General features: G+C 37.7%; 1 protein-coding gene across 1 annotated transcript in view; it reads right to left on the minus strand.

The window, feature by feature from the left end:
• Window positions 1-8,255: 8,255 nt before the first annotated feature.
• Window positions 8,256-16,536, minus strand: part of LOC121487302 (zinc finger protein 2 homolog) — a 37,898-nt gene continuing 29,617 nt past the window's right edge. Inside the window, exon 5 of the mRNA XM_041748862.1 lies at window positions 8,256-12,337. Within this exon, the coding sequence (XP_041604796.1) occupies window positions 10,104-12,337 (2,234 nt within the window). The 3' untranslated portion in view covers window positions 8,256-10,103. The remainder of the gene's footprint in view (window positions 12,338-16,536) is intronic.

The raw sequence follows: 16,536 nt of genomic DNA on the forward strand, positions 1-16,536 counted from the left end.
TATAAGAGTGAAGTAAGTAAGAAAGGGAAAGACAAATACTATATTGTATCATTGATATATGGAATCTAAAAAAGCTGATCTCACAAAAACAGATTAGGGAATGATGGTTACTGAGGGCTGGGGTTTTAGGGAACAGGAGAGATGTTGTTTAAGGGTACAAACTTAGCAACTACTAGATATTTAAGTCCTGGAGATCTAACACACAGTATGGTGACTATAGACAACAATCCTGTGTAATAAACTTCCAAGTTGCTAAGAGACTGTATCTTCATTGTTTCCACCACAAAAAAAGGAATAATAATTATGTGATGTGAGAGGTATTAGCTGAATCTATGGTGGTAATCACATCACAATGTATAAATGTATCAAATCAATGTGTTATACACCTTAAACTTATGTCATATGTCAATTACATCTCAATAAAAATGTACCTACTTATCTTAAAGAAATGAAAAATAAAGCAAATCATACTCCACATATTTCAAAATTAACTTTTTTTGTAGGTGTTTTAATTTCCTTTTGCTGCCATAACAGATTACTACAGTGGTTTAAAACAACACAAATTTATTATGTTACATTATTAGAAGTCCCAAATGGATTTCTTTTTTTTTTTTATAATAAATTTATTTTTTATTGGTGTTAAATTTACCAACATACAGAATAACACCCAGTGCTCATCCCAAATGGATTTCACTTGGCTACAATCAAGTTGTCAGCAGGGCTGCATTTCTCCTGGATGTTCAACAGGAGGGAGAATCCACTTCTTTGCCTTTACCAGTTTCCCTTAGGGGCTGTCCTTGGTTTGTCCCGCATCACTACCTCTGCCTACATTGTCCCATCTCTCTGACTCTGATTCTCCTGCCTCTTTCTTTCCCTTATAAGGATCCTTGTGATTATATAAGGCCCCCTTGGATAATTCAAGATAGTCTCCCAATCTCAAGATACTTAGTTTAAACATATCTGCAAAGTCTCTTTTGCCAGGTAAAGTAACATATTTCAGATTCTAGAGATTAGGATGTGTACATCTGCATAAGACACTCTTCTGCCTACCACAATAGGAAAAAATGAAAAGGATGGATACATTCTTCAAAAGCATTAATCTATGAGCATTGTATCTTAATATATTTCTTTTTTTCTCAACATTTCATATATCTCATACAAAGTATCTTCCTCTAAGTTACAATTTGCAGAATGGTGGGGGATTCACTTTCTATGTGTCATGTTTTTTTTTTTTGTTTGTTTTTTTTCTATGTGTCATGTTAACATCAAAATTCTACTCCAAAGTTTTTATCAGAATAGTATTAAAGATTGAGACCACAATGATTCATTAGATCATCCAAAAAGATTACAAGGCATATAAAATAAGCCTGTGCCTAATTTGTTAAATTCTTGATACAGATGAAATTACCTTCTCACAGATAAAAGGGCATCACTACATAGCATTTACCAGAGCAGCTAAAGTTTGCAGGGCCAAGTATGGAAAAGAGAGAGCTGCCCAGACAGGAAGCTGAGGAGATGATAAAATGTATTAGGGAACTGAACCGCCCAGGACCCGGGAAGAACTGACCAAAAATATTAGAGGCAACAGTGACCAATTTTCAGAAACCCAGCTTTAAAAAAATATATATAATCCCCATGTATTATAGACTATAGCACCGCTGTACTCTTTCCAGCTGTCAGCTCACTTAGCACTTCCAAGCTGGGAACAATATGGGACTAGATCTTGTTACATGAACATTATCTTTCTGTGATCTCTTGCTATCTCTTCAGAGCCCTTAGAACATACCATAATTGAAGTTTCTGGGACATGCCTGCACTGTCCCACCTCGCTGGGTCCTCAGTGGTATTTGAGTTTATACAAAATATAGTCTGGGTTTCTAGGGAACTATGAATTCTTAGAGAGTCAGATCTGGTACCCTGGATAAAGCTCGCATGCCAAGTGAATTTTTCTCAGGTACTCAGGTCCCAACATAATGAACAGGAATTCTACCTGGAAGTCAACACTCTCTTACCTGAGCTTGTTCTCGTTTTCTCTCTCTCTCTCTCTCTCTCTCTCTGTCGCTAAAGAGCAGAGATAGAACCCCCCCCAAAACAAGCTTATCTTACATTTATGTGATGAGAATTTGTTATTCATCTCCCAATAAGTGTGCAAAACCTGCAGGATGTCACCATTCTCAGAAGCCATCAATGACTATGACTGTGATTCAGAAGGGAGGACTAGCTGGAGCTGCAGGAGGTGGCTAACAGCCTGGGCAGGAAGCATAATTGACTGGAGGGATAGCTCCTCAGCCTTTCCTGATCTTTCACAACCTTAACACTTTGATGAATACTGGTCAGTTATTTTGCAGAATGTCCCCCAATATGTGTTTGTCTGATGTTTTTCATGATTGGGATGATGCATGTTTGGGACAAGAATACCACATAAGAGATGTGTGCTTCTCAGAGCATCGTTCATCATTTTGCTATGTCTTATTACGAGGCATTTTAACCACTCTGTTAAACTTATGTCCACCAGGGTCCTCTGCTGTAAAGTTAGTATCTTTCCCATTGTAATTAATTAACAGCTTAATATAGCATCTGTTAATGGATAGCATCTGCAGATTTGATGCATTGTTCACCTAATAATGGTTTTTAAATTTCCTTCATTTAGATGACTTGTAAAGATTTTAAGAAATATTGTCAATTTCAATTTGTAATTTAAAAGAAGCCTAAATCATCAAAACACCCATAAAACCTCCTATGCACTGTGTAAGAGTGGGGTTCATTCACAGGATACCAACAACTATAGAACTCATTTAGGTTTACTAGTTAAAGTATCATTACCACATGGCAACCAGAGGCACTATTCGTGTTTCATCTGGGAAGTCAGTTTTACATTTTGTTATTCCAGACAATTAATAATAATTCATAAATTGTATTACTTCAACATTCACAATATCAGACTTCATGAATGTTTATAGAATGTTATTTAACATTTGCATATCAAAAACAGTCATAAAGATGGCACTCATTATATATTCTTTTTATGTACATATATGTGGGTTTTAAATATATGGGAAAAGGAAGATGTTAAAGGTTATACACTGAAGTAACAGAAATGGTTATAGCAAGGAAGACTACCAATGTACAAGTTGGGTTCAAAGAAACTATTTAATGATTTATTTTGAAATAACTTCAAACTTCAGGAAAGTTGCAACAACAGTGAAAAAAAAATCCCCATATCCCCCATACCTAGATTCACCAACTATTAACAGTTCACTGCATTTGTTTCATATCTGTCTGCTCAACTGCCTTATTATCATTGTTCTTTTCCTGAGTATATGAGATAGAGCTGCAGATGTAATACACCACAATTCCTAAGTACTCCACTAGGTATTCTCCTTGAACAAGTACACTTTCTTACAGAACCATCAACCCAATTAGCAAGTCAGAAAATCGACCTTGACAGAACACTACTGTCAAATCCACAAATCCTATTCCAATCTCAACTATTGTCCCAACAAAGTCTTCCCCTTCTGGTCCTGGATCCCATCAAGGGATATGTTTCTTCATTATCAGACTTAGGTCATACTTTCTTGGTAGTGACTACAGAAAAGATGGATCAGTGTATCAGGTCAGGGGCGACAGTGCTGGCCATGGTGACATTAGCCTTGATCACTTTGTCATTTTGGTGTCTGCCAGGTTTCTCTGTCATAATATCACCATTATCCCCATGGAAATTGGTAATCATTCATGGAGCTATATTCTGAGATTATGCCAATAATCTGTTCCTCATCCACTCACCAATCTTAGTATCTATTAATAATCTCACCTGAATCAATCATTCATATAATGGTTACCAAATACTGGCTTTCTATTTCCACTATTCCTCATACACTTACTAGAGAAGGATATTTTCCTTCTCCCCACTTACTTATTTCAGTATCAATATGGATTCATGGCTTTCTATTTTATACCACAGGTTATATTCCATTGTATTAATTTTACACTCAGATTGTTCCAGATTCGGCCAATAAGAGCGTCTCCAAGATGGCTTTTATGTACTTTATGTACATAGCAAAAGTACATTGAAAGCCCATTATTCCTTGAGACATTCCTTGCCTTCTCTCACAGGGAGATATTCTAGGCTCATATGCTTTTCCAGGCACAGGTCTGGAATCAGGCATTTACAAAGGAGTTCTGCTTCCTTTAAGTGGAAGACAGTATCTAGAAACCAAACTCTGGAAGCCAGTGCTCATTGCTACTGGGATGGATTTGCTTCTAAGCAATCTCAGCATGAAGAGCTAGGAAATACAGGTATGGAGGACATTCATATACCACAGACACACATGCATTTGTGTGTACATTTGTATACATACACATGTATATTTGCATATACACGTGCATGTGTCTAAACACAAATGTATGCACACACACCTACAAATGCATCTATGTATATATTTTTTAAAAAATGATCAATTCCTACCAATACCTCCAATTCTGATTCAACACCTTGGGGTTCTGTTCGGTCTTCTGCCTTTCTATATTTGTAAATCTTTTCAACGGGTAGAAACGTGGCTCTCATTTTCTTTTTTAAAAAGATTTTATTTATTTATTCATGATATATACAGAGAGAGGAACAGACACAGGCAGAGGGAGAAGCAGGCTTCCATGCAGGAAGCCTGATGGGGGACTCAATCCCGGGATTCCAGGATCACACCCTAGGCTGAAGGTGGCGCTAAGCCGCTGAGCCACCCCCGGCTGCCTGGCTCTCATTTTCAATACATTCATCTTTCCCTCAATGTAATCAATCTCCAACCATGCCAAAAATTTCCTCTATCTATAATCTCCTTAACAGCCAACTCCCCAGTGTCCCATGACTCTGTGCTATGAACAGTTGTACAATTCTGTTCCTCTGCGTGGAGCTCTCTTCCCGTGACTGACCTGCAATGGGACTGCTTTCCTTGTGCTGGGAAAGGAAGGGAAAAGAAAGGAATAGCTGTAATTTTAAAAAACATACTCCAAAAAAAAAAAATAAATAAAAATAAAAATAAAAAACATACTCCAGTATTATTTATAAAATAAAAATAATAAAAAATAAATAATGCTATAGATTGTTTATGTCCCATACCACATGTTCCCTCCAAAAAACTCATGTGGAAAACTAATCCCAATATAATATTTGGAGGTGGGGCTTTGGGGGATGATTAGATCATGAGAGTGGAGCCCTCATGAATGGGATTATTGCCCATATAAAAGAAACCCCAGAGAGATCCATCACCATGTCTTTCTGTCAAGTGAGGACACGGACAAAACAGGCTTCTATGAACCAGGAAGCAGGGGCTCAGCAGACACAAATTCTGCCAGCACTGAGATCTTAGACTTCCCAGTCTTCAGAAGTGTCAGAAATGAGTATCTGTTGTTTATACACCATCTAGTCCATGGACTTTGTCATGCAGCCTGAATAAACTAAGATGGACAATTAGACAACATGGGGTTTATAGTTTCTAGTCACACTAAGGATGCTAGGAGGCTCCAACCCTTAGCTCCTACATTCCATGGGATCCTGATCCACATTCTCAATGTCATTACTCAGTCATTCACTCATACTCTCCTGGCTTAGTAAGAGTTAAATTTGACAATTTCTAGCACAGGGCCTGACACTTAGGTAATGTTTGATAATATATGTTTAGTCATTATACAGAGGGCACAGAGAGGGGGCTACCTAAGATAACCCAGCCACCCAGTCCTCCCCACCAGACATTTATAATGATTCTTTCTCCTAGTACATTGGTTGGTGCCAGCCCAGGAACAAAATGCCTGAGCCCAGAGATCATAACTGAGGACTAAACACGGGCACCAGTCACAGCTGCCAATATCCTCCAACTTCCTTTACTTTTCAAAGAAAGTAACCAAAGACCCATGTGTGAAGAAGAACACAGGACAGGCATGAGTTATAGGTCCATGGTAATCAGCTCAGAGTCTGTCTCTTCTGCACTGAATACATGGGCTTCTTCTAGAGAAGATCTTAGAACTGGTTTAATTTTTGACCAACCTCCTATTTTAATTTATAGCTTAACACTATTAACTAAGTTAAAGAAACAAAGATTACATAATTTATTTATCAAGGACAAAATACATTATTCTTTGGGAATAATTTTAAATTTAGAAAAAGTTTGCAACAATAGTACAAATAACCTTTTATTCTCTAAATTATTGAGAGCATATAGTCGATATGCTTTAGTTAACAGAATATATCACATTTCAATCATCAAAATCAGAAAACACTAATATCTACCACCTAATCCTCAGACCCCATTCGTGTTTCACCCATTCTCTGAATCACTTCCTTCACAGCAAAATGATTTAATCCAGGATGATGCATTACAATATCCCATTTCTTTCAGTCTCTTTCAACTTGGAACACTTTCTCAGTTTTCTTGACTTACATGAACTTGTTATGTTTGAAGATTACAAGCCATTTATTCTAAAAAGTGCACCTCAAAAGTAGTTTGTCTGATGGTTCCCTCCTGCTTAGACTCTGGTTGTGCACTTTTGGCTGTATTCTCATTGCATCCTATTAGATGGTACACAAATTCAATACTATTGAATACCAAATGTCAGTATTATTTATGTTAACTTCAATTGCTTGACTGGGTTGGGTCAGCCAAGGTTCTCCATTGTAATCACACTTATGTTTTACCAGCTGTCACGCTTGGCCAACAGCATACACTTGAGGACCACAAAGATGGAGGGCAAATGGACATGCTTCTTCCCATTTGTTTCCTGTGGGCTTCCCATCCCTCTTGTGCTGTCAGCATCTTAGCAATGCTGCTTCACCCAGTCAGGCATGTAGGCCTTCTGAGAGCAGCAGCTAAATTCAGTTTTCTAACACTTGTACACCAGCTTCATCATGCCCCATCAGATACTAGTGCCAGGCAGCCAGCACTCTCTCCCTGGCCAAAATGGGCCCCAATCCCATGAGGTCTCTCCTCTGGACTCAGATACCCACATCAATGGAATAGGTTCCTTTTGGGGGGCTGTACTTCAGCTCTAAGGGATGCCTCCCCTGTTCCCTTCATTTGACTAGCCTAGAGCTGGTAGCTGCTTCCTGCAGTTGCTATCTTAGTGATACACTTGACTTTTGTTTTTTACTTTCAGATTCCTGCTATCTTCACAATCTCTCTCTGCTCCCTTTTCCCCTTTCAGATCCTTTGTGAACAATTGTGCACCAAGTTTAACAATTCTTTGTATCATATTGTGTGCGTTCAAATCATTGTTATGGTTTCTGTCTTCTGACAATCCTGATATGTTTCACTGGAATTTAATCTCAGGAAGAGTAAAACTTATGTTCCATTCACTGTTGTACATTGCCTTCTATTTAAGAAGTAACAAATGCTGATTGAATCAACAAATGTTTGTATTTATAGGGAGTCACTAAAATGTTTTTCTCACTGTGGGTTGAAGATTCAGCCCTACTCTGCATAAAATAAACACACATTCTCCAAAATGGTAATGTTTAAAATTACCATTAGAAACAAGATGCCTTTCAACAGAATTAACTTATTTTAATAGAACAGAGTAGAAGATGCTAAAAATAACAAGAGCTACATGTATAAACACGGACATAATTCAAAACCATTATGCTGGTTTTAGTAAAGCAATAGTGTTCAGGATAAGGCACAAAGCGAGGTATGACAAAATGTTACCGGAATCACTGAAATTCACTGAGTTTATACATAGTGGGAAAAAGCAGAATGAGCAGCAGTAAAATCAGTGTAGGGAAGGAGGGTGGTGTCCTATAGTTGGCCCACCTGGATTGTGCACCAGCAGTAGAATAATGAGGAAAGGAATGTAAGGCCTAGAGACTTAACAGCCACATCAAAAGATAATTCTGTATACAATATAACTGTGGTTTGAAATCAGTGAAATAGGGGTGAAATAATCAAAATTGAAAGTTGTCTGCTCATTTGGGAAAAAAATCAAAGTTGGATCTCTAGTTTACATATTTAACTATCAACAGAAAGAGATCAATAGATTATTCCATTTACTTTAAATACGTGTTTCATGTTTTAAACACAAAGTTCTAATAAGAATCTTCTTGTATCAACTCAAGAAGCAGAAATACATTTTATACTATGGGTTGACAAATCTTTTTTTTTTTTAATTTTTATTTATTTATGATAGTCACACACATAGAGAGAGAGAGGCAGAGACATAGGCAGAGGGAGAAGCAGGCTCCATGCACCAGGAGCCCAACGTGGGATTCGATCCCGGGTCTCCAGGATAGCGCCCTGGGCCAAAGGCAGGCGCCAAACTGCTGTGCCACCCCGGGATCTCCAAAATCTTTTTTTTTTTTTTTATGACAAATCTTTTTATTTCTAATGTTCGAGTTATAAACATAAATGCTTTTAGTTCTAATAACAGAAAACTCTGATCCAAACTATTCAGTATCTATGAGGTAGACAATATTATCTCCATTTTGCAGATGAGGAAATTGAGGCAAAGAGATTAAACCACGACACAGAACACTCAAATAAGTGAAAGACATAGAATAACCTGTTTGAAAAAAAAGTGTATAATTGTAGAAGGAAAAATGTGGCATTCTACCACACTAAATACAAATGTAGATAGTTTTTGCTCACATAAAATCTGCACTTCACACTTAAAACTTACATAAGCATATAGTTTAGACATAGCACAAATATAAAATGGGGAAAATGACTTCAATGGGCCCTGTTTTCAATCTGTACAGTATAATAAGTACTACTGTTCAAAGCCAATTTTGAAAATTCAGATGTATACTATAAACAATGGCTTGCTGAATCATTGCATACTTCAAATAAATCTTGATTAGTCATTATTGGGCTCATTTACTAAAAGAATAGTTGGTTAACAATGTCTATACAGATTTACATATGCCACCAAAAAGTAGAAAACACATATGACACATAGCATTTCATGCGTTCAAGGTTTCTTTTAAAAATATCTATTGTGGCCTAAGTATATGATGTAGCAACAAGAGTATTTAGTGTCAGAAATTGTTGTGTATGTTACAAAAATTATTTAGGTAAGGGTGCATTGTTCCTGCTCTAACTATTTTGGAGTCCAAAACAAAAATCAAGCATTCAGAAAGTAGCAGTTATAGAGTACACTCATATGTATAAATCTGACAAAGCTCAGAGGCTATGATTATTCACATAGTGAATGTCACTATGTGACACTTAGTGCTGTTACTTTGATGACTCAACTCATTTGTGCCTTCTGAAAATTACATATCTTTTGTTGAGCATAATGGCCAGATAAATATTTTGTGTTAGATTATTAATAAGCTATTTACTGCTGCATCCAAAACACTGCTTCTAGTATAAGATTATTTCTAGATGAGGAGGCTTTCTTCATTTCCTAAACTGATAATTTTTTGTTATGTATGCTCCAATAAACAAATCTTGAAATGTTTTCCAAGTTATTATCTTTTATTCTACTCTCAATAATCTCATGACTAATCAGACGTAGCTTCTTTGTGAAAAATTTCCTACGTTCATTTCATTTTGGGGGGTTTCCATTTGTAGATTTCTGATTTACAAAATGTTTGACTTGTTGATGGAAGTTTATTAAAATACAGGATAATGAGAACAGTTCCCCCCCTAATGAATTCTCTGACATAGAGCATTTCTCATACCTTCATTACATTCATAAGATATATGAGATAAGAGATGACTAGCATATACTATGACAATAAAAAGTCCTATACATAAATGGCCAAACAAAACTGAAATTTCTTTCTGGTTCATGACAAGACTTACAAGTGATGTTAGAGAAGGCAGAACTCTGCACAGAACCCTGATTTCTTCCACCTTGTGATTCTGTAATTTCTAATAACTAGTTCCCAAGTTACCCTGAGGGTGATCTCCATTACCCTTGAATAAGGAAAGAAAAATGGAAATAGGAAAAATCCCAAATGAGGTCTTCTATAGGGTTGGAATGTGTGCTCATACTCTGATTCAGAGGTCATATGGCTTTACATGAATGGAAAGAATGCTAGAAAATCTTGACAAGTTGTGTTAACTACAAAGAAAATGAGTATTGTGAAAAATATAGCAAGTTTTTCTGCTATAGGGTTTCTACCCTATGTGAATTCCTTGATGATTCCTAAGGGCTGATTTCCGGCCGAAAGTTTTTCCACATTCACAGCATTTATAAGGCTTCTCTCCTGAGTGAATTCTCAGATGGGTAGTGAGGGTAGATTTATGACGGAAACTCTTCCCACATTCATTACACTCAAAGGGTTTTTCCCCTGTATGAGTTCTCTGATGATTAGTAAGAGTCGACTTTGTAAGAAAAGATTTCTCACAGTCATTACACTGGAAGGGTTTCACTCCTGTGTGAGTTCTCTGATGTACATTGATGGCTGACAGATGACGGTAAGTTTTACCGCATACATTGCATTGAAAGGGCCTATCTCCTGTGTGAGTTCTCTGATGTTGAGTGAGGGCTGACTTCTGGCAGAAGGTTCTCCTACATTCATTACATTCATAGGGCTTTTCCCCTGTGTGAGTTCTCTCATGTCGGGTGAGGGATGACTTCTCATAAAAGGACTTCCCACATTCATTACATTTATAAGGTTTCTCTCCTGTGTGAATTCTCTGATGTGCATTAACATCTGACTGCCGATAAAAAGTTTTACCACACTCAATACACTGAAAGGGCTTCTCTCCTGTGTGAGTTCTCTGATGTACATTAACTTCTGACTGCCGATAGAAAGTTTTACCACATTCCTTGCATTGAAAGCGTTTCTCTCCTGTGTGAGTTCTCTGATGCACATTAACGTCTGCCTGCCGATAGAAAGTTTTACCACATTCCTTACACTGAAAGGGTTTCTGTCCCGTGTGAATCCTCTGATGTGCATTAACATCTGACTGCCGATAGAAAGTTTTACCACATTCCTTACACTGAAAGCGTTTCTCTCCTGTGTGAGTTCTCTGATGAACATTAACATCTGACTGCCGATGAAAAGATTTACCACATTCATTACACTGAAAGGGTTTCTCTCCTGTGTGAGTTCTTTGATGTGCGTGAACATCTGACTGCCAATAGAAAGTTTTACCACATTCATTACACTGATAGCGCTTCTCTCCTGTGTGAATTCTCTGATGTGCATTAACATCTGCCTGTCGATAGAAAGTTTTGTCACACTTACTACACTGAAAGGGTTTCTCTCCTGTGTGAATTCTCTGATGTAGCTTAACATCTGACTGCCAATGGAAAGTTTTGCCACATTCATTACATTGGAAGCGTTTCTCTCCTGTGTGGATTCTCTGAAGTACCTTAATGCCTGACTGCCGATGGAAAGTCTTACTGTGTTCATTACATTGGAAGTGTTTCTCTCCTGCATGAGTTTTCTGATGTTGAGTGAAGGCTGACTTCTTACAGAAAGTTTTTCCACATGCATTACACTCATGGGGTTTCCCCCCTTTATACATTCCCTCATGTCGAGTGAGAGAGGATTTCCTGCAAAAGGACTTCCCACATTCATGACATTTATAAAGTTTCTCCTCCATATGTGTTAACTGATAATCCATGACAGCTGATTTGTGGCTTGTTTTCCTATATAAATTAAACTCAAGGGGTTTCTCTCCTGTCTGTGTTCTCTGATGCACTATGAGGTTTGACTTGTAGTTGAATGTTTTCTCACACTCACTACATTTGAAGAGACCTTGATGTCTCTGTTTTTTCTGAACTTGAGTGAAATGTGACACCCTTTTGAAATTATTTTCAACTTGATTGCTTTCATATTGTTTTATTTCCATGTGGACCCCATAACATTTCAAAAGAGTTAACTTCTCACAGGTTTCTCCATGTCCATTATATTCACAGAATTTTTCTCTTGTGTCAATTTCCCTGTGTGGAATTATTGTGGTCTTTTTTCCTATGGACTTTCCACCACCATGTTTTGAAATCTTCTCTGAAGACTGAGTATTTAAGTGCTGAATTATACCATTCTTATGACTCAGGGCTTTCTCAGATTGATTATTTTGATAAGAAATCTCTTCAGTATGAGGTTTCACCTGCTTAATATCAAGTAATTTCTCATATATATTTGATACGTGAGGCTTTTTTCTTGAAGAAGTTCTATTACTACCAATTGATATTAAAATATTTTCCAAATTCATTCCATTTAAGTCATATTTGAACGGTACTTTTCTTGAAGGAACACAATTTGTACTCATATCAGACAATTTTCTTAAAGCATAAACTTTCTTTGAGGACAGTTTTTTGTTGCTGAATAAAAGTTGTGGCAAATATTTGTCTTGGTATTTCTGGATTCTCTCTGTTAGATAATGAACTTTGTTGTCTTCTAGAAATAAAAATATTGAACAAACCATAAGAATTTTATAGTTCTAATGGAATTAGATTAACATACAAATGTTCTATTTGATTCTTGGTTTCAGTAATCTCACAGGATCAAGGATGCTTCTTCCTGACCCAGTTTGAGAAAATATGTGGAAAAAGAGAGAAAAACTATTAACATGCAGATGTATAATTATTCAGTGCTTTATAAATAAAATGTTCATAATGGGGAGAGAACTGAAGATATAAATTCAAGAAGCAGTGAAATGAGGATGGAAGATTCTACACAAGTGACAGATTGAGGTAGGAGAAAAATCACAGAAAATAAGATGAGTCTAACTGAGCTAATGAAAAGTAACTGGAATCGCAAGAAAAACCAGTAAACAAAGGTGCTCATGGGGAAAATATGAGACATTAAAGAGACAGACTACACAGTAGGTCTAATACTCTCAAACCTATATTGTTTTCATAGCATCCAAACAAGTTTTCATGCTTCCTCTTGAATTTCTATCCTACACAACAAACACATAAATTTCTGAATGTGCCAATGACCTTATATTTAAGAGTCATCGGATTGTACTCTTCCATCCAAACTATAATTTATAGGAAAGCCAACTTCCAAAATAAAGTATAAGACAATATCAAATTAAGTAATATTGTGCCAACATATATCTGATGAATCATTCTATTTTGGTTTTGATACCTTCATATTGCTCTATTGTAGCCACTCCACAGCTGAACCTATCATGATAATCACATTTATGTTCACTTGCTTTCCCTTAAAACAGCATTACCAGTGCCAAAATGCTAATACTTAATTTTGTTTTATCTTTCACATCTCACATATTAGGTTCCTATTTATCATCAGAATTTAAGGATCATATTTTTCAACAAAATCCCAGAAAATGAGCAACATTAATGTTGATTTACCATTTTATGAATATCGTCCACATTTGCCTCTCAATTGAACAAAGTCTATCTGAAACTAAAAAACCACTGGCCCAAGCCAAGTACCCCATGGAAAACTGTTACAAGTTGTCACTCAGCAAACAAACGTACACCAACTAAATGCACATCAGATTTTCAAGTTGATGTAAAACACCCCGGTCAATATCCTCTGCGTCAGTTTAGTCAGCTGTCTCATTAAATTACTCATTCTTGACCACAAGGTCAAAGTGTGTACTCTCACTCAAAGCCAAGGCTAGGATGTAGGAAAATGACATAATAACAATATTATTCTAAACCTCCAAGAATGCCTTTTCAAATATTCCTACTTTCAAAATGTTCAAACCTTATATTATAAATCTAAAAGTAGTTCCTGTGTAGGCAAGCTGTTTTAAAACAACCATAGGTAACACTGCTTTGTAATATACTATATTTTTATATGCATATTTAATGTTTTAAAATCAGAATGCATCTTGCAATTGATCACAGATATGTGATCAGCAGGCCACCATATAATGAGCAAAACAGTTTTTCCCTGGTGGTCTATCACAAAACGGACCAGTTATAATCTATGGCTTCTTAGATTTAAGAAAATAACAATTTATTTTGACATATGGGGCAAGATGGTGGAAGAGTAGGGGTCCTCAATTCACCTGGTCTCACCAACTTACCTAGATAATTTTCAAAACATCCTGAACACCTAGGAATTCAATCTGAGATTTAAAGAGAGAATACCCAGAACACTACAAAAGGGTTTTTGCTTCTAGCAAGGTAGGAAGGTAGGAAAAAATAGAATAAAAAAGAATCAAGTGGGGGAGGGAGAATGTGAGGAGCCAGGCAAAAGCGGGGTGGTGAAAGACTCCTGGACAGGAAATCCCAGCCCTGGAGAAGCAGGAACTTTAAAAATCGCCACTGGAGTTTTCCCGGACAGAAAAGTGCTTAGGAGGGAAAACAGGAAGAACTGCAGGAGGGACAGTGAAGCCTCCAGTTTCCCAGAGTCACTAATAGAGGAGGGGTGCCTGGAGGAAACCACACTACAGACTGCAGACCAATCTCAGTAAAAGGCTAGAGCACGCAGCATATGGGGCATTTGAGAGAAGGGAGTTGGTTAGGCAGGCCGGTTCCGGACAGAGGTATCTGCCCTGCTGCCTTCCGGAGCCATGACTTCTAGGAGCACAGTTCCAGCAGCACAGGACCCTGGATCCCAGGGCACCCAGCATACAAGGCCCATGATCCTGTGTTCCCCCTGGGACAGGCAGAAGCAAGGAGGGCACAGGACAGTGAGAACTCTCCTGATGCTAACTGTCCTCAAGCTGTGCAGATCATTGTACCCACGCTGCCCTGGGAGCAAATAGGCCAGTGCAGACTGGGACACTGTGGTTAATTACTAGCAGGGAGCTGACTGCAGAGCTGGAGATCTGGCTGCCACCATTGTTGTTTTTCATCCCTTTTTCACCAATTGCCTGGGAGAGGTGGGGCTGCCAGGGAACGGAGGCCTCACAGGATAAACAGCTCACACTGAGCCTGGCATCTGGCAGGTGCTTGGTAAGATGTCTACAGACAAGGGGCGGGGCATCTCCACTCAGGAACACACACTGGAGAATCAGCACAGCAGAACCCCTACACCAGAACTAGCTGGAGGCACAGGAGAAGAACAAGTTCTTCACAAAGCAGCGCTAGAAAGCTCCAGGGAGGTTGAGGGACTTGTAGTATACAAAACAAGAGAGTCCCCCCATTTCTTAAAAAAAATTTTTCCCCTTTTTCCATTGCAACTAGTTTCTTATCAGACTAAAATTTTCCAATATTTTTTCTCCTTTCCCACCTTAACTACAATATTTTACCACCTCTTCATTTTTAAGTTTCTTCCTTTCTGACTTTCATATTTCTATAATTACATGTCTTAGATATATTTTTCACTTCTGGATTCCCATCAACATACTCAATTTAATTTTGGGAAACATACGAGACACGAGATTTCTTTTGTGCTTTTTGTTTCCTCTGCCTTATTTTGTTCTACAATGGATGAAGTTAATACCATCGAAACATGACCAGCATGCAACCAGGACGAAGTGGAACACCGAGCTGGTTCATTCTATGAGATTATATTCTCTCTTCATTCCCATTCTGCCCCGCCTCTTTTATCTTGTTTATGTTTTGTTGGTCAAGGTTGGGGCTTTCTGCAAGTATTGCTGGCTTATATAAATTTGGGATAGAGCATCTTCTAACATACAGAACGTAATAGACTCAGAACCAAGACGATCACCCTCAAGGACCCCCAGGTAAACTACATTCTCCCTCCACTACAACTTCTTCACCACCACCATTTCCCAGTCCCTCCCACCCCTTTTTTATTTTATCTTTATTTTTCGTTTTCATCTCTTTCCTCTTTTACTTGTTTTTTTAAATTTTATACTTATTTTCTTTTTTAAAAAAATATTTTATTTATTTATTCATGAGAGACACAGAGAAAGAGAGAGAGGCAGAGACACAGGAAGAGGGAGAAGCAGGCTCCACACAGGGAGCCCGATGTGGGACTCGATCCCAGGACTCTAGGATCACGCCCTGGGCTGAAGGCAGACGCTCAACCGCTGAGCCACCCAGGCGTCCCAGCCACCCAGGCGTCCCTATTTTTATTTTCTTTTCTCTTTAACTCTACACTTTTTTCCTTTCATTTTTTTTTCTTCTTTGGGATTGTTGGCCATTTATTTTTTTACTACTTACTTTAAAATTTCTTGTTCACTTTAAAGGTCCTTTTGTTTTATTTTGTTCTGATGTTTGTTTTCATTTTCTGGTTTCTAACCTCCTCGGAATCATCTAGGGTGTATTTTATTTAGGTTGTGGTTGATATTCTTGACTCAGCCCGCTCATACAGCCACTATGCACTGAGCAAAATGACTAGAAGGAAGAATTCACCGCAAAAGAAAGAAGCAGAATCAGTACTCTCTGCCAAAGAGTTACAGAATATGGATTACAATTTGATATGAGAAAGCTAATTCAGAAGCACAATTTTAAAGCTACTGGTGGCTCTGGAAAAGAGCATAAAGGACTCTAAGACCTTGTTACTGCAAAACTGAGATCTAATCAGGCCAATATTAAAAATAGATTAAATGAGATGCAATTCAAACTAGATGTCCCAATGAACAGAGTTAATGAGGTGGAGGAAAGAATGAGCTACATAAAAGACAAGTTGATGTCAAAGGAGAAAGCTGAGGAAAAAAAGAGAAAAATAATTAAAGGACCATGAGAAAAAGTGAAGGGAAA

This window comes from Vulpes lagopus, chromosome 3 (assembly GCF_018345385.1).
Source record: "Vulpes lagopus strain Blue_001 chromosome 3, ASM1834538v1, whole genome shotgun sequence".
NCBI classification, from domain to species: domain Eukaryota; kingdom Metazoa; phylum Chordata; class Mammalia; order Carnivora; family Canidae; genus Vulpes; species Vulpes lagopus.